This window comes from Corapipo altera, unplaced genomic scaffold, assembly GCF_003945725.1.
Source record: "Corapipo altera isolate COAL_440 unplaced genomic scaffold, ASM394572v1 316, whole genome shotgun sequence".
In the NCBI taxonomy this organism is placed as follows: Eukaryota; Metazoa; Chordata; class Aves; order Passeriformes; family Pipridae; genus Corapipo; species Corapipo altera.
The window spans coordinates 69,607-92,623 of record NW_020884974.1 but is presented as its reverse complement, the minus strand read 5'-3'; the positions used below and the strand labels follow the sequence as shown (position 1 = coordinate 92,623).

General features: G+C 44.8%; 1 protein-coding gene across 9 annotated transcripts in view; it reads left to right on the top strand.

Annotated features, from left to right (window-relative positions):
• Window positions 1-23,017, top strand: part of RABGAP1L (RAB GTPase activating protein 1 like) — a 225,616-nt gene that overhangs the window by 164,054 nt on the left and 38,545 nt on the right. For all 9 annotated transcript variants that reach the window (XM_027665273.1, XM_027665271.1, XM_027665272.1 and 6 more), the window contains one exon: window positions 1,613-1,741. In XM_027665273.1, the coding sequence (XP_027521074.1) occupies window positions 1,613-1,741 (129 nt within the window). The remainder of the gene's footprint in view (window positions 1-1,612; window positions 1,742-23,017) is intronic.

The window sequence follows — 23,017 nt, the reverse complement described above, 5'->3', positions numbered from 1 at the left end:
TGCTGCCAAGTGCTCGTGGACAGGATCAGATGGGAGAGCTTGGGAAGCTGAACATTTCTCATCACCATCCCACAGACAGCTTTTCCTGTGTCCCTCCAGGGATGACCCAGCTGCTTCCTTGGCAGTGAATGAAGGGAGGATCAAGCAGGTTTTGGGAGAACTCTAAGGAAGGAAAAGAACAGAGCTGGAGAAAGACTTTGGACAAGGGCCTGGAGTGACAGGATGAGGGAGATGGCTTCAAACTGACAGAGGACAGGATTGGATTGGATAAATGAAAGAAATTGTTCCCTGTGAGGGTGGGGAGGCCCTGGCACAGGTTGCCCAGAGAAGCTCTGGCTGCCCCTGGATCCCTGGAAGTGTCCAAGGCCAGGTTGGACGGGGCTTGGAGCAACCTGGGCTGGTGGAAGGTGTCCCTGCCCATGGCAGAGGGTGGCACTGGATGGACTTTAAGGTCCCTTCCAACCCAAAGCATCCTGTGAATCTGTTATTCTGAGTGGATTAACAGCATCAATTAAACATGAATGAAACTTCAAAACTACGTGTATGTAACATACTTACTGCCTAAAATGAGGCAAAAAATGAACACAGAGTGTTACTCCTGAAAAAGCAGAGGATGCCCACATGGAAATGGTGGTGGTGGTACTTGAGCAATTAATTCAGCAATTAACCTTAACCAAATGTGCCTGGGCTGCTCCTGAGGTACTTGCAGTGAGATCGTTACACAAGGTCTCCACTTTGTGTTGACACAGATTTGTTTACCCTTGCTGGGTAAAAACCTTGACATGCACATTTTTGAGATGGTGCCCTAAATGTCTTGTGTTGACATTCATCTTCTGTAAACTGTTTAAAGGCTTGGGATGTCATACCTGCTGGATCTCTTGGGGTAGGTGTGAGTAACCGTAGGGTGAATACATTTGTCCCTTCGAATTGCTCCGTCAGTGGGAGAACTGGATTAATGCTCCATGTGTAACATTTTCTGACCTGTTGAGCTTGATCCCACACTGAGAGGTGCAGGATTGTGGCAGATGTAGAAATAAGCATGTAAAACATTTTCTGGCATGGTGTTCTTTGAGAAATTGTGTCACAGACTCCAGCACATTGACTTGCTGATACCTCGTATGAGTCATATGTTCTGCTCTTCATGTTTGTGCCTATATATATTAAAATATATATATATATATATATATACACACACACACAAATTGTCTTTCTAAGGCAGCACTATGAGAATCAGCAATGGTCTAATGCATAAGCTTTCCAGAAAATATTATAATTTCTCTTAGGTTTTTGGTGTTTGCTTGAGTTTTGTTTCTCTCCTCACTGACATCCTGACAGGCTGAGCCAGAATCATTTCTCACTGTGCAGGTATAGAAGGATAAAATCCATTCCCAGGTTGCAATCCTTTATGCTGCCCTGCCTGGGATTCCTTGGATGGGCTTTAGTCTCTGTTAGTTTTACAAGGCGCAGGGTTAGAGATCTGATTTTAAGGAGGATGGTTTTGAGCTAATGTGAATATTGGTGGCTTGGGATGCACCCAGTAAATTATAAACCCAGTAAAAGAGTGTGGCTGCACGTTCCCAGGGCTTACTGTGTTCCCTGTGTTTAATTACAGACCTCCAAAGAGGACCTTCTACAAGCTGATTTTGAAGGAGCTTTAAAATTCTTCAGGGTTCAGTTGCCCAAGAGGTACCGAGCTGAGGAGAACGCCCGGAGACTCATGGAACAAGCCTGCAACATTAAGGTAAGGGTGGACCTTACTGCTGCTCCTTTGCCCAGGGTTCCTGCAGGAAACTGTGGAAAATAAAGATGTCAAATCATTAGCTTATTACTTTTTATATATGTTTGTGTGCATACCTTTTATCTTTGAACAAAGTGAATCTCTGACCTTTCCCTCTGTCTGCTTGGGCACAACCTAATAATTTAAACAGAAAAATGATGTGTTATCAACAAACATTCATAAGAATTCACTAATTCATTAATTGATTTATAAGCAGTGATTACACTAAACCAATTAATCACTGTATTATAATCATGCAACCAAAGCTCAGATATGATTTGTTTTGCTCAAAAGCTATTTGCCAAGTGCTGCTGTATAATACAGTTGAATTGGGGTTTGTATATCAAGCTTACCAAGACAACTTTACCCTACCCAAGGCTGTCTGTCTGTCAAAAGTCAGGCTTCTCTGAACATGTGGACCAGAACTATTGGACTTGTCAAGAACCAAATTCGAGGAGCCTGACTGTAAGTTTTGAGGGTGGGAATCTGTTTAAAATGGCTGTAGAGGTTCATAAAGCCATCATTTGAAAGATCTAGGATTTTTTTTTGTTGGAATACGTAGAGCTGTGGATGGACTTAATGTTTGATCTTCGAGAAAAGTGTTTTTTCTCCTTCTTGGAGTGTGAGCACTGATGAGAAATGCATGTTTGGTGTGGTCCAGTAATGCACTGAGAACATCTCACCAGGAAGAATGTTCCTCTAACTCTGCCTCTTTTTATCTCTCAATTCATTAATTTCCTTTGTGCTGCTTAATTTCATCATTTATTAATCAAGGGCTTTTTCCCTTCTGGTTAAAACACTGATCTTATGAAAGAATGGGCCTTGATTCCAGCCAGGAAAAAGAAGATCTGTGCAAAGGTTTTAGTAAAATTGAACTTGGATTTCAACTCTGCTGCTGAAAGGAATTTTTGGGAGTACAAGGCTGCAGTTTCATGTTTAGTATTTAGTGCTCTGCTTGGCTGTTAAAAATGAGTAGTTTAAGGACTTACCCAATGCAGGAGAATTATCTTTATGTCCTTTACTCCGTGTGTATTTTTCTGATGGGCGGTTAAAATAGAAGTTCTCGTGGTACTTTTTGGAAGAGATATTTGCAATTTTCTCATGCCTGCCTTTCTCTTTTTCTCATGCAATATATTCTGTGCCACATGCTGTTATTTGTCATTAATTTTTCAGTCAGTACTGGGTACATGTGTTTGTGATGTGCTTTGCTGGGAAAGTGTTTTGAGATGCACAGAGCAAAGGGGGTGAGTTCAGCACCTGGGGCCTGTTAAAAGCAGAGACTAAATTTCTGAGCTGTGTGACGTGAAGGGAAGGCAGCTGAAAGGTTTGACTGTGAATCCACTGCATACACAGGATCTCACACATTTTGGATTCTGGTGTTTAAAAGAAAAGCTCAGGTGAGTGCAGCAGACATGGAGTCAGGGCACTCCCTTGTGTATTAGAGGATTAGTGGGAATTATTGAAAAGCAGGGAGAATTCAGAGCCAAGACCTGGGTTATCAGGGATAAGAAAAAGTTGAAGATTGAAGTCACCTTCCACTGTGTTAGTAACGCCCTGCTCTGGTGTAATTAGGGAGCTCGGCTCTGCTCACTCGCTGAGCACACAGCTCATCCCTCATTCACTGTGAGACATAGCAGGGGATCTGAACTGTGTCCTGAGCATCTTGTGATGGTTAAGAACATCTGAGCTCATGGAGGGGGGTGTTCTGAAGCCCAGGTTGTTGTCAGGATTAATGTCATAGTCAGGAAAGATACTCCAAAGACTCTGAACACAGGTGGTGAGGTATTTAAAAGAAAACACAAAAAGCTTCAGGAACTTAATGGGAGGAAATTCAGTGCAAGACCCTGTTGGAGGGAGGGTGATGTTCATTTTAAATGATTCTGTGTTCACTCACTTGCACTCCCTCTGTCCCAGGTGCCCTCATCCCCATGGCCTCATGCTCCCTGACACCGGCGTTACTGGTGTGGGACGAGGGTGAGGGACAGTGGCTGCAGATTTCCTTGTAATTGGTGACAATAAACTGGCTTTTGGACACAATTTCTGTACTGTTTGAGAGGGACAGGAACACGCTGCCCAAAGCAGTTGTGGAATCTCTGTTGGAAGACAGAGTGCTCTGAGCCAGCTGCTGGTGGTCACTGCCTGCGGGGGGTGCTTTAGACAAGATGTTCTCCAAAGGTCACTTCCAACCTCAACTACCGTGTGATTCTACAATTGGATGTTGTAACCATGGGATTTATTTACCAACAGGTGCTAATAATTGCAGGAGTTGTCATGCTCACACAGGAAATTACAGTCTTGATAACCATCACTGCCAAAGTCCCAGGGAATGCAGAGGTTGGATGAAGAGCAGTTGCCTGTCTTGTTGAATGCAACAAAACTTGTTCTGTTCAAAAACACCCAAACCAGGCCCTTAACTATGCTTTTTTGTGCTGCATGAATGTGGCACTGTGAGTCTTTCCACTGTTTCTGGGCTATATTAGTATTTATAGGCTAAACACCAGATGTTTTTAGAGCAAATATCACACAGTTAAGTGCCAGGGAGGATTTTCTTTGGGTTTCTAAGCTAATTACAGAGGCACAAAAATGTGAAAACAGAACTGTGGTGTGGCCAGGTTTCATAGCCTTGTTATATCTTTTCCAGTGTTTATTTTGTTCCTGCATTACTGCAAAACAAAACAGGAGTTTATCATGTACTTAAAATCCATCTCTCCTTGCTTCCTTTTTTTACCTTGAGCTCTAGCTGAGCTACATAAAGTTCCAGAGGAGGCAAATTTAAAACTAGTTGGTGTTTTTTCTCAAGTAATTTCGTAAGTTTTTCTGTGTGTCTGGAAGCCCAATTTGATAAATGAATGAATGAATGAAGAAAAAGCCTATTTTAGGTTAATGAAGGTTGATCTTAATGGTGCTATTTTATGAAAACAGCCGACAGATTCTACACACTCCCCAAATCTGCCTCAGTTGCCTTTTGATCTGGTAATGCAGTTTCTCTTGTAGAGATCCATGTGTCCTAAAGAAGTTGTAATGGTGTTGGATTTTAATGGAAGAGTGTCAGCTCTGTTCTTGCACTGACTTCAGGCAGGTGAGGTGTAGAATGGGAGAAAGTCACTGGGAGACTTTCTCCCTATGAAAATTCCCTGGGTTGCCAGTTGTCAGGTGGAATCAGGGAGTTGTGCCTGTTTCTCTGGGACATTTGGAAATGTAGCAGAGCTGACATTTAGAATGTGTTCCATTGCAGCCTGGGAATGCCCTGAGGTTGAGTGTAGCAGACAGGTAGGTGGGAGATCCTAGGAAGTTCCCTGTGGGGTGTTCCTGTTGTGCCCAGAGAAGGTGGGGGAACACATGGGGTGGGATACACAGGAACCTGCAGGGAGGGTTGTTCTGTTATGGGGCAGCATCTGTAATCCCACCTTCTCTTACCTGGCTCAGAGACTCCTGGCCTCATCTTTCACCATCAACAGTGGCAGGAAAGACCTGGAATGTTGAAGTTCTTCTATGAGAAGCTCCTCCCTAACCCTGTAAATCCCCCCTCTGTGGAGGAAATCAGGCTCCCCAGCAGCATTGAGACCACTGCTCTCAGCACCTTCATTGAGAGGAGCAAATGGCCCTGAGAAAAAACGGTGCCTTTTTCCAATGCAAAGCAAACATACACATTTTAGTCACCTGTTACTGTACTGACAAAGGGTGGGGATCCCCCCTGGGTGCAGCCACAGCTGGAGCTGGCACCAGGACCGTGGGGAGTGAACTGGCTACGGCAGCGGGAGCTGTGCCAAGCTTTCTCTCATCCCAGAATTGTTCTTTGAGTGATTTAAAGCAGATTTACTTTATAATGTTGCTGTTTAAATGTTTGTAATTCAGAGTGGTGGTTTGAAGCTCACACCTTCCTGATGTGGGTGACTGGCTTCATTCACACCTCTGGAAGTGGTTTTTTGCAGGCATGGTTTAACAGGGAATTAGGTATTGATTTATGTGAGTTTCAATGCACAGGAGTAAAAATAGCTGGCTTGCTCTCTCCTCTCTAGAGCATTCTCTCTCTTTGTGCTTATCTGTATATATGTGTAGTTATCCAAGTACTTGGGGGTTTTGCTGTCATAAGTCAACACAAATGCAGCAGAAAAGCAAAGGAGGGATCTGCAGAAAGGCCCTGAGACTGTACAAGCCTTTTATTCCTTTGGTTCTACTGATGGTGTATCTGATTAATCTTCCAATATAAAGAACAGGGGAAAAATTGCTCATTTATCAACTTCTCAAGAAAAGGCCAAAGCAAATTGAAAAGGGTTGGGTTGGGACCTGTAGAAGCCCCTGCCGTGGGTATGATTCCTTATGAAAGCCAGTGATCAGTTCCCCTTCTTCCATTATCTCCGAGGTGCAGATCCAATTGTCCTTGTGAGGAGGGTCGTGGTTTTTAATGCCTGTTCTCTTTGCAGCTCCAGCTCCCTTAGTTCTGCTCAGCTTTGTGGTGTGGGGCAGCACTTGGAAATCAGATGAGAGTGCCTGAAGAGGGGTTGGATGTTAAATATTTTTGTAAGCTTGGTAATAAGTGTTAACAGGGTAGAAAGGGATGTTGTTAATTTAAAACAACAGTTTCAGCTTGGAATGCTTATTTATTTAAACTTATAATTGTTATTATTCCAGTGAGCAGGCATGTTGCCCAGTAGTGATGTTATATTTTCATGGTGTTTAAGCATTAGTAAAACTGTTCAGTTGTTTTATTTTTTTTGTTTTGTTTGGTCTTTTTTGTGCTGAGTTGACGCATCAGGTATATTGATAATTTTTCATCAGTAGGAAAGGAATGGGATTTTGCTATTGATAGCTAAATATAATCACATTTTAACCATCTAAATTAGCTTTTCAACCTGAGTACAAATATTGTGATGTCCTTATAGTAGTCACTTGTTGGCATATATAGTAAGTAATGACATCCACAAGAGCAGTGTGAAGGTAAGGATCTTTAAAATAAAAGTTTAAGGTGGAAAAGTGGATTGGAACATTTATTGTCTGTATCCCCAGCAGTTGTATCACAGTGTATATCGTGAAGGGTTTGCCCAAATTATTAGTGGTTTCATTCAGCAAGGCGAGGGACATCTGAAAGCTGCTCCATGGTCCAACAGGCCACCTAAATCTGCCTTGTTCACCTTGGTGTTATCAGGAGTCAGGACTTCCCAGGATAACAGATGTTTCCCATTTGAAACAGAAGCAGGAAAGCATCCTCAAAAGGTCTTTTGGCTTAAGGTTTTCCCGTAGATGAATTACAGCTCCTTTCCATCCCTGATTCTGAAAATAGTACAGAGAGCACGAGATGAAGGTGGCAGGGAGTTGCACTGTTTGACAGCTCTGTCTTCTGGCATCTTGGCACCTTTGCCAGAATGTGTCTAAAATAACTCAGCTCTAGGCGTAAGAGGAAGTGAACGTTTTTCCCAAGCTGAACTGGACACACTTAAATCCCAGCTGTGGGCTGGCTGGAGCATGGAGTCACCTCCTGTGAGATGACACGTTAAAGCATCTTACAGACAGTTTTACAGTGGTCTTTATGTCTGTAGCAGGGAGTCTGGAGTTCCTCTTGACACCACAGTGTTCAGCTTAGTTGTTCTTTAGAGGAGAAAATCTCAGCTCTCTCTTCCTTTCAAGGAAACAAACCCTGTAACTGATTCTCTTGAGGGATGCCTTGGGTTTGACTATGGAGAAAGCCTGTGATGATGGTGCCCGGCAGGTTTGCAGCATCTCTTGTTCTCACAGTACGATGATGGCCTTTTTGAAGACACTTTGGTGATAAAAAGAGGCCATAGAGGAAGATCAGCAGGGTCCCAGGATGAGCACTTACAACTGTAATTAAGAGGAACAAATCCACAGGCTTTCACATTTTGTGGAGAAGACATGTAGGTGAAAGTACAAACGCAGAAATGAGCTCTGTGCCCCTTATTTATGCTGGCCAAGAACTGTTCCTTGATATTGTCTTCAGCATCAGCAAAACTGTTGAGGCTAAAGATGGAGAAATCTCCCTGGAGGTGCAAATCCCCCTGTGCTTTCTTGGGCCAGGTCTGAGGAAGCAGGTAGCAGCTCAGCACCAGAGGAATTCAGAGGAAGTCTGTTTCTTCACATACAAAAGACCCAGGGGCCAAGGCACGACCCTTGCCAACCAAAGTCTCTGTGTTGTCTGTGGCCCTGAAGAGTATTATGTCTTTACTGTTTTAGAACGCAATTGCTGTGACATGAGAAACTCTATTCTTCCCTCTGAACAGTGGAGGAAGAAGCTCTGTTGTCTAAAGGCAGTTCAGGGCACCCAAGGAGAATGATCTTTTATTTCTAAGTTTAGAAATCTTAGAATATGTATGTTGGGAAGTGACTGCATTTGAGCAAAAAAAAAATCAAGCTACCTTTTTGTCTTTCTTCATCAGCCTTTCTCATATATGTCCTTTTCAGAAAGGCTGTTGTTATTTTATTTCTGCAGATGCTACAGAATAAAAAATTAAGTTATTGGAAACAGATCAGGACTATGGTTTGGTTTAGTTTGGTTGCCCAGAGACACTTCCATCCCTGGAAGTGTCCAAGGCCAGGTTGGACAGGGCTTGGAGCAACCTGAGCTAGTGGAAGGTGTCCCTGCCCATGACAGGGGGTGGAACGAGATGATCTTTAAGGTCCCTCCCAACGCAAACCATTCCATGATTCTGTGATTCTGTTCTATGATTCTATCTTCCAGAAAGCTCCAGTAATCCAGATCTAATGGCTAATGCATGGAGTGGCTTGGGGGAAAAAAGCAGTGATTCACTCTCAGTGTAGCACAGAGAACAGTTGGGAAGGAACATTTGTTTCATTTCATTGGATTTTTGACAAATTAAATGAGGTGACAAAATCTGAAGCACTTGTGCTATCCTGAGACCTGAAGCTAAACTTTTAAAAATAATTGGGAGGAGAAGGAAAAGAAAAGGCAAAGCCTAACAATGTTCCCTTCTTTCCCCCAGGGCTTTTGCAAATAAACAAAGAAGAGGCACTGGGCACAGTGTCTTCATGAATTTTTGCTGGCGTTTGATTTCTCAGGCACCTGCACTTGAGTTTCTCTGCTTTGAAAATGAGCGAACAAACAAAACTAAGTATAGAAAGATGGTGTCTGCATTTCATAAATGCAGAGCTCTGCAGGGACAGCATCTTTTAGATCTGAAGGCCCTATTAATAACTTGCCATTACAAACCCCAGGCTTTGTTTTTGCCTTTATCGATGCTGTTACAAGTTAAATTCGGCAAGTAGTTACTTGGCTGTTCTCTGAGCAGTGTGTAGCTACTGGAGCAGGAGTGGATCTGGGGGCTTCAGGAGGGCAATATTGACATTTTTAGGATCTCCTGATGGCTTTGCCTCAGGATTCTCTGGGTTTCTGCAGTTAATTGCTTATGTATTTATGGTATTACAGCTTTGTTTCTCTTGAGGAGAATGAGTAGTGTGGTAAACATTGGGTTAGATTGTTTACGTTAAATTTGGTTGTGTTTGGGTATAAATAGATTATATCAGGTTGGTAAACGAAGGTGAAGAGCTGCATGCCAGCGGCTTTGGAGAATTCAGAGTAAGTGCTACATAGAAACATCCCAAGTATATTTATCTCCATTTTTAGAGGTGCTTCATTCTGTTTAAGAACAACAGTATGCCAGTCTGTTCTTCCATGGATATTTAAATAGTGTCATGGCATTTGGCTGTTTCATGTTGCTGAAGGCCAAAATAATTCCTTGTAAATGATTATTTTTCCTGCAGTGCTGTGAACTCCTGGGCAGGGAGGTGTGAACCCACTGCCATATCAGCCAGCGGAAGTTCTTTCCTGCTGCAGCTGTTTCAGGGGAGCACCCATAGCCCTTCAGCTGCGCTGGTGAGTTGTGGAAGCCAGGAGGGGATGACGGTTCCTTCTCTTTGCTCTCATTCTCCCACTTTCCTTACCTGCACAACAAAACCTCCAAGGATAGGAAGGAGTTCTGAAGCATTATTATGGGTCTGTTCTCTGGGAAGCCTTGACCATGGACCTCATTGTCCTATTGAGTTGTTCAGGCAGCAGGTGAACATCAAGTTCCCTTTTGTGTTACCCTGTTTGTTATTCTTTCAACTTCCTTTGCTTAATTAATTAATGCAATTTCCTGGGCAATAATTCTTAACCAAAATTTGATTCTGCAAATTAGTCAGAAGCCATGGAAAAAACAGAAAATCTCATCTCCAAGTAATTAATCAGCATTAATAATCAGTGTAGATGCAGAAATCTGGAGAAGGACTGTTTACAAGGACATGGAGTGATAGGACAGAGGTTTCAAACTGACAGGGGTTAGATGGGATATTAGAAAGAAATCCTTCCCTGTGTGGGTGGGGAGGCCCTGGCACAGGTTGCCCAGAGAAGCTGTGGCTACCCCATCCCTGCAAGTGTCCAAGGCCAGGTTGGATGGGGCTTGGAGCAACCTGGGCTAGTGGAAGGTGTCCCTGCCCATGGCAGGGGGTTGGAAGTGGATGATCTTTAAGGTCCTTTCAAACCCAAATGATTCTTTGATTCTGTGATAATAAATAATCCCTTAAATCTGGAAGTATAGGCAGGAATTCAGTATGCACACACAGCTCACACCAAAGACAGTGTGTCAGGTTGAGTCACTCAGTTGCTGTGACAACAGAGCTGCAAAATCTTCAGCTTCAACAGACCCCCAGCCCAGCTGCATCTGCACATGGTGCCAGTCTGGAGGACCCTCATCACTCCTCCTCTGAGTAAGAAATACAGGGGTACCTTCACTAACATACCTACACTGGGGCTGACATAGCTTGAAGAGGCCCAGAGCTTAAGGCCCTGGCTTCTGGAAAAAAAAAAACCAACTATAGCTGAAATTCTTTGCAGAGTCAACTGATTGTCTGAGCAGCATCTTTTTAATCCCAGAATCCTTTGGTTAACCCATAGCTCAGAGCACAGGATCAGTGACCTTATCGTGCATCCTGGCAAGGAACAATTCCATGGCAGTCGGAGTAAGCACCTGCTTGTGCCACCTGGGACACTCCCTCTTCACACAGCAGGGAATGTTGATTCTGTTTCAGCGAGTCAGGAGCAGTGGATAGAATGGGAAAGGGGTCAGGGCTTTGGTCCCTCATTGCCTAACGAGGGTGCCGTGCTTCGCTGGCTCCTGCGCTCCCGGAGGCGCCTGTTGCTGGATTCAGGAATGCCCTCTCCATCTGGGAAACTGCTTTCCCCGCCTTGGGCTCCTTTCCCACCGTCAGTGACACACACAAAATTTATGGTCATGTGGCTCCTCTTGATGACTTTGCAATCTACCAGCCCTGTCAGGAACGAGGAGAAAAATTCCATCACCTTGTCACCACTGCACTGCTTTCAAATGTTAAACGGCCCTGAAAACAGTCGTGTGATGTCTCTCCTCGTGCAGTAGAGAGGAAGGGGGGTTCTCTCGCTGGAAGGAGCTGTATTTTGGTGCCTGCAAAATATAGATCCTAGCACAGTTTTCTTTATTCCAGCCCCTCATCCGGACTGTCTTACTCACGCTGGCATCACATGGACACAAATCCTGTTGCTTTTAGTGGCAGCAGGAAGCTCAGAGGCAAATTTGGCCCTCGTTTTTCTTGTAATGCAGAGTGAAGAGTAGGGTTGTGTTGTAATGAATGTTCTCCAAGAGGACTTGCCTTGTTTTTCCCTTTTCCTGAGCACAACGTGAGGTGGGACCTGTTCCTTTTGGAGGAGGAAGGACGTGCGGTAGGAAAGCAGCACCTTGCTTGAGACAGTTTGTGTTTCCCAGGATTCTGATGAGGGGTTCTACAAAGGCAATGACTCTCCAGCCCAGGGGGCTCTGTTTTAGCCATGTGGTTTTTTTGTTTTGCCCTGAGATGCACCAGAGCCACTTCACCAGCTAATATGACAAACCCAAGGGCTTCAAGACTTGATAAAAATGCTTCTGGTCAGGGCTAGGGATGTGAAGGGGAAGGGGGCGCTGCCTGGACTCTGGGAAAACTCCCCATCCTGCTCTCCAACAGCAGAGGAACTCCAAGCCTGAAGTGAAAGGGCTCCTCCCAGGCACAGCACTAGTTGCTGGGGGGAATTGGGAGCACGGCTGGTTGTGGCTGTGCCAGAGTCCACCTCCGCTGCCCTCATCCATCTCTCTCCATCAGGCAGCGTCTCCTCTGGAAGCAGCTCTGATGGAAAGGAGCAGCACATTTATAGATCCGGCACTGGGCTGGGAGCTCACATAGGGGCTTGATGGGGTTCCTGGCTCCTCTGGGAACAGCTAAGAGTCCCTCTCTATCTTCCTTCCATCTTTATTGGGACATCCACAGTGTCAGTAATGATCCTGCCTGGCAGGAGGACTTTGCCACGCTCAGTGTTTGCAGGCTGCCTGTTTAAACAAGGGAACAATTTACCCATACAACTTGGGGATTTTCAATCTTTGATCCATCAGGCAGGAATGTTATACAAGATTATATACTGCCACAGGAATTTGGGGAAGAACTGGTGGGAAGGTGGACAAAACTGAGAAATGTTCAAGGCCCTGACTAAGAGATTTCACATGTTCTTACTCACTGATGAGGGCTTGAGTAGAACAAACACTTGTCGTAAGGTTATATGGGGCTGGGGTTTGTATTTGTTTCCTTTTTAGTTCCTTTTATGATATAATGTGAATTGTAAGGATTACAAGAGGATAAAGACATCTGTGCTCTGGGAACTTCTCAGAAAGATCAGTAATGATGCCTCTTAACTTTTTAATGTGCCTTACACTGCACTAATGGACCTAAACCAGCATTTTATTCTGAAGACAAGTTTGTTGCCATCAGAAAGGGAGGCTTTGCTACTCCAGGAGTGTAAGAACATACAACAACTGTAATGGAGGAAAGTACTGAGCTTTTCTTTTTGTGACCTTGTCCAAATAGGACATAACTACAACATAATTCAGTTCTGAAAGTCTGGAAACCAGGACATTTGACAGAGACTGGCATTTTAAGAGAAATCGGCCTATGTTTCAGTACATCTTCTCTTTCAGACTTCTAAGCACTGCTGATGCTATTTGCTCTTCCTGTTTCCCTTTTTCCACTCTTAATACACGATCAGAACACAAGATTCTGGCAAATGGGCAGCACTGGGTCGAAGTTAACCTTGTAAATCAAACCCGGTGTGGTGGAGAGTGGTGTGAGCCAGTTGCTGTGTGCCTGGGTATGGTTGTATAAAGAGATTAAATCCCGGAATGCACACCTGCAAGGACTCATTTAGGAAAGCAGAGATTAAAATTCTGTTCGGGTTTTGATATGGTCTTTGGTTCTCGTGACCTAATTCAAGACTCTCCTCCTTCAAGTCACTCATTTTGCTCCAGTTCAGGGAGCACCAGTTCCACTGGACTCTTGACTCTGCAAATACCCCAGAGACCAATGTGGCACAGCAGGATTTTATCATCCCCCGTTGGCAGGAGGAGAGGCTGGAGCTGTGAGCTCAGGCACAGACAGCTGCAGCCTGCAAAAAAGAGAAGTGTCAGGGTATTCTCCATATATGTACTTCTCCAGCACAGGAATCACACTGTTCCACATTGACTCTTGTAGCCTGTGCGTTGTTCTCTTGTGCACTAGGAATGTCTCAGGACAGTCATCTCCCTATGTGTCTTTCCTCTGAGACTGGTCCTTACAGCATTAATAGAGTCACTTAATTAAATCCTCCTAAAGGAAATGGAGGGCATTTCATCTGAGTGTTCCCCACTCAGTGAGCCTCAGGTGCCAACCTTTCAACATTGCCAAAGGCATCTCTGTGCAGTTCCCAAGGACCCAGAAATCATTTTTACAGCTATGAGGACTGAAAACCAGCCATCTTGCTCTATACTGTGTGATTTCCTGCCTATGGAACTGGGGAAGGCTTCTACACACTCCACCCCGGTCACAGGAAGGATTAGGGTCTTTGATGTGACAAAAAGGAGGATGAAACGGAGGTGGGAAGTTTCCCTGCTCCAAGCAGATTTGGTTCCCAGTTGGATCTCGCTCTGTTGCTGAAGTGCCACACAAATACAAGCTATCTGTAAATAAGGAGTAAAATGAGTTATCATTGCTCTGTTTGTGTATAAAACAGGGGACAGGCACACTGTGTTTTCCTCCTCCAGTTGGATGCCTGGGCAAGCCACTTAGCATCTCTGCTGACCCCACCACCATCCCACACCACCTTTCCATGGATCATGTGCCACACGGGTCCCTGGTTGTGCCTCACTCCCAGGCACCAGCTGCATTTAGCAGTGGAAAACAATTAAGTGGTACAATCCAGCCCCCAGGTTAAGTGACCCAGAAAAATCTTTCATTCAGAATTCTCGTTTAAGTCCTCCATGAAACATGTTCTCATGTTGTTCTTGCTGGTCTCATAGCTCAGTTCTTGCTAATAACTGCTTTTCTATATAACAATCCTTCATGTCTGCCCAGAGTTGTTCCAGAAGGCTGGAGAAGCAATAGGATTAAGAGGAATTACCTGGCCAGAACAAGTGGATCTGTGCTGTTGAGGTTCAGTTACTTAAAGATTCACAGGGTCCAAATTCCTTTAATGAATGCAGAGATGACATGGAGATAACCTGGACCTGCAGTGATAGGGAAATGTATTAGATAACTGCCACTGAAAATATGCCCTATGGTCAGCTGGCACTAATACAGCTAGGGGAGTCCAATAGGATTGGGTTTGAGCTTTTTAGGATCGTAAATAAGTAATTAACCCATGAGGTGACTGTAACAGACATCATTTTAATCAAAATTGAGTTACTGGTTTCCCAGGCACGCTTTGGAATTTATCAGTTCGCAGGCAGGACTAAGTCCCTTGGCCACATTAATTAACAATCCCTGCACTCAGGAACTGCTCCAAAAGGATGCCCACAGGATCGGATTCACCAGTTCCTGCTTTCCTCCCTGCTGCCAGGCAAAGACCACCTCCCCACATTTCCATTCAATTTGTCTTGTGCTGAAAAGCTGCTGATTTCATGCGCCCTTACCCTGCAGCAGCCAAGCCTGTTGCTAAGCGACCTCAGCAATACCAATGGGGCCACAGTCTGGCTGCTTTTCCTCAACCCACCCCTATTCTTACTTATTTATTTATGCATCTTATTTACATAGCTCAACAGATTCTACTGTACCAGGGAGGCAGAGCCACAAGCCTCCAGGTTGCAGCAGAGTGCCTTGACTTGCAGAGCTGCCTGTCTTCCCTCCAGCACCATCCTCTGCCCTGTTTTCACTGGTGTTCCTGTTCGTCAGCTGAGTAAACTCCTCGGGATATTTGTCGAGCTGGAGTGGCGTCCAGGAGTGTGCTAGAAGTGTGTTTTAAAGGCGTAGCTGGCCATGGACTGCTGTACCCGATGTTTGGATCCAGTAGCCCTTGATGGAAGAAAAAAGGGGTTGGAACAAAGATGGCTCTAAGCCATTTCTCTGCTTACTTTATTTCTGGTGGCTTTAATTTCAGCTGTGTCCGCATTCCAGGCTTCTTGTAGCCTAACCAGATCTGCAGAGATGGTTATCCTTCCCTGCCCGGCAGTGCTGGGGAGACCCCAGCTGTGGAGGCAGTTCTGCAGGACCAGCTGCATTTTTGTAGGGTGGGGTTGGGATCCCAGCCAGGGCACAGCTCTGCCTGAAATTGCATCCAGGACAGGAGCAGGGTGCTAGTGGAGTGTTTGGTGTTCAGATAAACTGGCAAAGTGTTTGTAGTGGCTGCACGTGGGTAGAGGAGGACAGCAGAGCTGTAACGGAGCTGTTACTGTGCCGTTTGTTCCAGACGTGCTCCCAAAACCAGGGAAGGTGGAAGTGGTTGGTGTGCTCTGGTACATCCTGTGTCACCCAGAAAACCTCCCTGCCAGGCAAAAAATCAGGAGTACTGATTGGAATCACTTCTCACAACCAGGAAAGCTTTAAGTGGGGATGCTGTCCCAGAGCCTGGCTGTGTTTGTTGTGTTTGTCTTTCCTTGATGAAGGAACTGCCACACTCTTCAGTAAAGGCTTCAGGGACAGCTCCGAGCCTCTCAGAGGCCCAGTATTTTGACCCTTTACTCCACCTAGAGAAATCTCTATAGGAGTGAATCCTGTAGAGATTTATTTGGAACAAACAAGTACTAACTGATTTTCCCCCTTTCTCCTATTATATGTTTCTCCTTTTTGTTTCAGCAAGCAGAGCCAACAGCCAGGAGCCAAATCTCCGGACTGTACTTCCTGCACAGCTGTTGCCTTTTGGGCCTCTCCTTACAGCCTTTGGCTGCACTGACTGGCAGCTGCTTTGTTACCTGCTGTACCTTTCACTGTGGAATTCTTTTGGCTAAAAAAAATTATTTTTCTGCTTTGATGATCCAGCCATTACCTGACCCTCTCTGGAGAAGAACAGAGAGAAGGACATGAACCCTTGGTTTTGTACAAGCAGTCCTGCAGAACAAGGGTTGTGCACAAGGCCATATGTAATTTTTTTACATCACAGTGAGGTGAGGAAGGTGTGTTTTAAGTGCAGATTGAATTTTCCCCTTATTTACTTAAGCATTCAATTACCCATTTAGAAAACTAAAATATATCTGAGAGTGGCTTGGCATGCTCATTCTGTATTCTCTTTTTTTGAAAAATGGACCCTGCCTTTTTGTCATTTATGACACGTCTGTCACTGAGGTGTCCAATTCTTGTGTACACCCGGAGAGGTGCTGATTGTAAAACCTTTGCTGCCCTGCAGCTCCCTGTATTTTTTCAGTATGGCTGAGATTTCACAAGCCAGGCTGTGCTATGTTAGGTGTACATTTTGGTGCTGTTGTTTGCCTGGTGCTCAGGCAGATGTGGAAGTTATCTCAGGTATCCTGTTTGTGAACAAAACACAGGAGACTTGGAACCAGCTCAAATGCCCAGGAATTATGGTCTTAAGCTGTGCCAGGGGAGGTTTAGGTTAGATATTAGAAAGAATTTCTTTACAGAGAGGGTAATCAGACATTGGAATGGGCTTCCCAGGGAAGTAGTGGATTCTCCATCCTTGGAGGTTTTTAAGATAAGACTGGATGTGGCACTTAGTGCCATGGTCTGGCAACTGCAGCGGTGTTGGATCAAGGGTTGGACTTGATGATCTCAGAGGTCCCTTCCAACCCAGCTGATTCTATGATTCTATGAATAACTTCTGTTGCCCTGAGAAGTTGTTTTGGGTACATTTAAAAAGATGAGTCAACAGATCTTCATTCACTGAAGATAGGAAGAAGAGGATCTTCCCTGTGGGGAGATTCAGGTGTTTAGGGACTGAAGACGATGAGTAAAACCTTGAATTACACCCAGAGCAGGTGGGTGCTGGGGTGAGCAGGGATCTCTGTGTTTCTGGTTCTGAGTCTTTCCTCCTGATAAGTTGTAGTAGTTTGAACCAGGTTTTCCCCCCTGCAGTTGAAAGTGGTAACCCCCAGGGGGTGGTAACTCTTGAAGTTTTCAAGTTTTGTCCAGTGAGTGCTTCTGCAAAATATAAACATATCACAACCAAACGGAAGAGAAGAGTTGTAGTTTGAGAGTAGAAGTGGTAGCCATGTTCTGACACCACGAGGAGAGGGGCTTGGAGCCCCTTAGGGCCTCTGGGGCCCCCCCATCCCCTGACTGGGGGGGGATTGCAGAGACTTGGAACAGTGTTAGACTGGGCTAAGTGTCTGTAGTTAAGCCGGGAGATGTTTTCTCCACCGTGGGAAGCAGCAGGAGTAGCGACAGACCAGCACTGACTGGAGAAACGGTGGCACAGAGCCAGAAGAGATAAGACGAAGCAACAGAGACGTGCAGCACACAGAGAGAACTCCTGGAAGGAGACAGAGAGCCAAGAGAGAGCCAACAGCAGCAGATGAGAGCAGAACTAGCTCTACAGAGAGAGTTGGGGTAAGAACTGAACCAAAAGACCCCAGACTCCTTTGAGACCCCTTTTAAGTCGGGGTGGTGGACTCTTACTGATTAGAAGTCCTAGATGGAGGAAAGGAGCTAAGAAGCTCAGTCGTCCTGAGAGCTCCACGGTGTGTGGAGGTTGACCTTGAGGCCCTCCCTTGCTGCAAGCTACAAAGAAGCTCGCAGCCATCTTGAAGCCGGGCACAGAAGCTCTGCAAAGGGGAATTTGAATCCCCTGAGGAAAGGGACTGCCACAAAGACCCCTGAGCTTTGTGGTATGACGTAGTGATGCGAGCTTGTCCCTGCTACGCAGTCCACGGAAGAGAAGACCCTCACTTGGAAGACGAGTGGCTGAGGGCTTGGATATCCTCTCGTGTGTGCTGGCAGAGATCCAGCAACAGCTGCATGCATGAGAGAGAGAGAGACTGCTGCTGTGAAGAAGCTGCTGCCTTGAGGGTTAGAAGGGATCTGTCCTTCTTCCCTCCTGGACTTTTATTTGGAGGGGAGAAGAGATTCGATCCATTTTAAATACTTATGTCATGGTAGAGATAATTAATATTGTATATAATGTATTGTAGTATTTATTTATGTGTACATTGTAATATATTCCCTTTTCCCCATTCTGAGTCCGTGTGATTGTCTGGAAAACACATCTTACACTAGGTTGAGATGTAGGAGGGGGTTTAGACTAGGGAATTAGATTTTGGGGTATCTCAAACCATGACATAAGTCTAGCTGTCAGTCTCAAACTTTCAGAGAAAATGTGGGTGTTCTGCAGTGCTGAGAAGGGGTGAAGTACCCCAGAGCTGGCACAGACATTGCAGCTGCCTCGTGGTTGTGTGGATCACTGCTCTGTTCTCTCTTTGGTGGTGTTGGGCCCAGCCAGCTCTGTACCCCAAAATCCTGTAACTCTGGAATATCCAAGAATGCAAGCAATACTGATAAAGGGAGCACAGGTCGTACATTCCTAAGGGAAAAATAATTTAAAAAAAAAGGGAGGACAAAAATATAGTATTGCCCAACAAAATACCCCGAATGCTTGGCAGTGTACTGCTGATAAGGGATGGCCAAAGGCACCCAGACAGTGAGTTAGGGTGCTCCAGTGAGCCTTTGCTCTTGCTGCTGTTATACTTCAGGAGAGATGATAAAAACCTGACTCAGACCTGTTTCTGGTCTTTCTCAATTTCACAGTTCTAACCATTGTCAAAGAAACCATCCTTTTGGTTGGATTTGTTCCCCAGGACAGTTCCACAGAGATGCCTTCACAGTCATGTCGATACTGTGCAGTGTCAGGGACAGGCTGTGTCACAAGTGTCAGCAGTGTGACTCATTCATTTCACTCTCCCTGAAACTGGGGGTGTCCAGTTAATATCCCGATAAAGCAGTTGCCAGTCCCCAGGCAGTTCTTCCAGTGCCAGGAGTGTTGCTGAGCCCACGAGTGGTTGTCCGGTTGAAGTTCTGCAGTGAGACGTGTGTATAGAGGAAAAATACTGTGTGGCATTCCAGGAACACCCACTGTACCTTTTCCATTATATATCTAGGATTCTGTGGCTGAGAAAGGTGATCAAATCCTTTACCACTTCTAAAGATTAATTAGTTTTAAAGAAGATGTCCCTGCTCATTGCAGCAGGGTTGGACAAGATGACCTTTAAAGGTCCCTTCCAACCCAAACTATTCTGTGATTCCATGATAAACAGTAATTGGAAACTGAGTTATTCTGTCACAAATGCACCAGAGAAGGACATCTCTAACCTTTCAAACCATTATGTAGGTACCTGGATTTTCATTACAAATAATACTCACTGGAGACAGCAACATAGCTTTTTTTTTTTCGTGTTTGTTAATACATCATTTTGAATCGGTTTATTTTTCTTCACTTTCAGATCAGCATCTCATTTATACATATTAAATGGTGCAGTGCAAATGGCTGTAGGCAAAAGAATGAACCCTTAGAGGTTATTCTGGCAGTCCCCAGATGAGTGAACAAATGCGGGCACTGATTTCCCCCCTATTAGTTTGAACTGTAAACACAGGGTGGAATTTGATCGATGGTGGGCTGTACTGCTGCCTTCTCATTCACACCCGGCAGCAAAACTGAGAGGAGGGAAAGTGGTATCCCCTACTGTTTTATGGTTACAAACTTTCCCACTTTTTAGCAGTTCTCTCCTTTTTTGCTTGATAATCTACTTTCCAAACAGTCAGAATAACAATGGTGATTTGGAAATACATTGAGGAATTTTACGGTGGTAGAAACCTCTTTTTAATTTTTTTTTTTTTAAATCATCCTAAATTTTATCCTCTGTTTGCTGTTGTGGGGTTTTTTTCCTTCAAATCAAGCAAAAGTTACCTCTCATTCATTCCAGGCACTTCCCTTGTGTTCCTTGCAGAAGGAATTTTGTGTAAACACTTCCCCTGCATGAAAGACATGTTAAAAAATGAAGTTACAGCTCAATTTTCTCTCTAAATATATAGCCCTTTAGTTGGATGTGGAGAGGAGTCAGAGGAGCACTGGGAATGAGGGAGCTTCCAAGGGAGCTCAGCCCTTGCACTCAGCTTGAGCAGCACAGTGTGCCCAGCCTGAGCAGGCAGATATGAGGAGAAAATGTTCCCATGCCCAGTGGAAATTATTGGAAGATGAGATGATTCCAATTCCTGATTTATTATTTTTTTAGGGAGTGTCTCATTTCTTTTCATTGCACAGGTATCATAGTAGTAGTAATACAAGACCTCTAGTTTAGATTTTAAATAAGAGACAAGCTTGGAATAAGATAAATGGGAAGGGTTATGGAAGAGTTTATGGAAATATCTCTGAAGAAGTACCTGACTATCACATAGAGAGCTCCTTGATAATTGGTGGCAGCACCTGCCTTCTCTGCCCCTCTGTAGTATTTGAGCTCTTAAAATAAGCTTATTAACAGTCAAATGAAGACAGGGTAATCTTTAAATCATATGTAAATACTGAAGCTTTTCTCATTGTGGTATATTGGAACATTAAACAGAGATGCAGATTTTCCCAGTGGGAGACTAGATCAGCACAGTTAAGCACTGGAGTGGTTTGTCTCCCAAATCATCTTCTGAGAACAGCATTTCCCTTTCACTGGATGATGGTGAATAGGGATTTAGCGGCAGAGGATTATGTGGAACTTAGATTAGTGGATGCTGCTGGCAGTCTTATACAGCTGATCAGCTGGCACAGTCCTGAGCTGCTTTCCTGCTCTGGAGCTGACCTGTGCAAATTCCAGGGCAATTTGTCCAGGGGAGTACTGAGACTTAGCTGCCTTCTGTCTTCTCCAGCAAATGGGTCTCGGGTCAAATGCTGTCTGTATCAGCTGGTTGTTCATCTCCTTTGGTATCAGTATCTACCAGCCAGTGCCGTTTGCTGGGCTTTTTTGGCTGTGAGCTCCAAGTTAACACTTCCATTTTCAACTCCGGCACTGTGGGACACACTGTTCTCCTGGAAAGTATCAGTCATTTCTACTTTAATGTATAATACATGAAATAATCTCGTTTCAGAGTTGCTGGCCATGCCTCAGTCTAGACTGTGTCTCAGTCAAACCAACTCCTAAAACTCAGGGAAGGTGCTCGGACTGGTCCGTCTGGTTTGGCTGACACCGGTGCCATTTTCTGCTCACCCACATCAGTTCAGTCTTAATTGCTCTTTATCTCATCTTCCAAGCAATCATACTGCAGATTTATTTTTTGTTTGGGGAATATGCCATTCCTGTAGTGCAGTTAAACACATAGAAATGTCTCACCTTTTCATGAGGCTCCTGCCAGGGTGTCCCATGTGGAAGACGTGGCTCTGGGCATACCAGCACAGCCGAGGGTGTTGTGGTGGGTTTGTGCCTGGGCAGCTCCTGTGGGTTTGGTGGGCAGAGGATGTGCCGTGGTCCTGCCTTCTTCCTTCTGTTATTTAACTACAAGAATTCCTCACAGTGCCTGGCTCTCCAGCCTTTCCTTCTTTCTCCTTTTTCCCTTGTCCTAGGCTAAAGGTCAGGTGCAAAGTGACTGTCAGTACAAATACTAAAATCTGACACAATACAGGGCACTTCAGGTCACCCAGGTAAATGTGTCACTGAGCTCTCCCTGTGCAGCGTGGCTGGCTCAGCACTCTGGGGGAAACTTGACAGGCAACATCATAGTAATAACAATAATAGTACCCCTTACAGTTTTGCATTTTCCATTAATTTTACCTTTATTATTCTTTCTGTGGCGGTTAGATAAGGACTGTTAACCTCTCTTTGGGGAGGGAATGAAGGATATGGAGAGATGTATCTACCTTGAGAAAGAAAATCAGGTGTGGGTTTAGAGTGAGGAGGCCAGAATCCTAGGCCCTGTGTGAGTCTCTTCCTGTGACAGATATCACTATTTAATGTGCTACTTGATGTAGCACATTAAATAGTTTGCTGATCTTCTGCTGTAAGTGAAAAGACATGGGGCTGTTTGGGTGAAATCCCTCAGTCAGGCTGTACTAAACCCAGGCCAGAAATCCATATAAATCATTGGAAGTGCAAAGGATTCCTATGCAACTGCTGTGCTAATTTTCTTGGATAATATGCTTGACCCATTTTTCTTCCTTTCAGTACCAATTGAAGTGATAAATGCAACAGGTTTAAAATACATCTCACAGGTAGTGCTGGGTTTATTATGGAACTTACCTCTCAATGGCATTTGCATGGTCTGAATGCCACTCAAGCATTATCCAGCTGCTGGATTAGAAGCCCCAGGGAATACATATCAGAGACATTTACAATTTCAAATGGGTTGTTAAAGTCTGTCCCTTCAGCAGCTGGAGAGACCTGTTGGTAGAGATTTGGCTCGGAGGGCACAGGTTCAGGAGCCACTGGCCGTGGCCTTGGAGCAGGTGTGGGAAGAGCCCTGGGACCTGGCCCTGCTTCGGAGCTGCCACCACAGCCCTCAGCTGTGGAGTTGAGTTGTTTATGGGTGTCTGCTGTCTTGGAACTGGGAGGAGATAAAAAAGGGGTCCCTAAAGAGGAGTGACACAGGAGACAGGTGGCAGAATCCTGCTGTTTTCCAGGAAATTGTGCTCTAAGGCATTATTAGGAATTTCTGGCTGTTCCTTCTGCATGGTTTCTGTGGGGCTCTCTCTGGTCCAGATTAGCCTGGCCCAGTCAGAGGGCATTAGGCTGGAGGAATGTTTGTCTTTTGAGGAGCTCACTGGTACCACTCCTTGCTTTTCCACACAGGAAAAGAAATCCACTATTTTTCCAATTTAAAAGGATGGGGAAGGAGGAGATATGCTCAGCTCAACTGGTTATATTGGGCATATACAATGTATGCTTCAAATATCCTGTAAAATATGGCTTTCAACAGCTAAAGGTTGGGATTTTCAAAATCTCACACTGAGATTCAGTATTCCCTTACCTTGGTAGCAATGCTGCCTCAGGGGTGTCTGGCCCT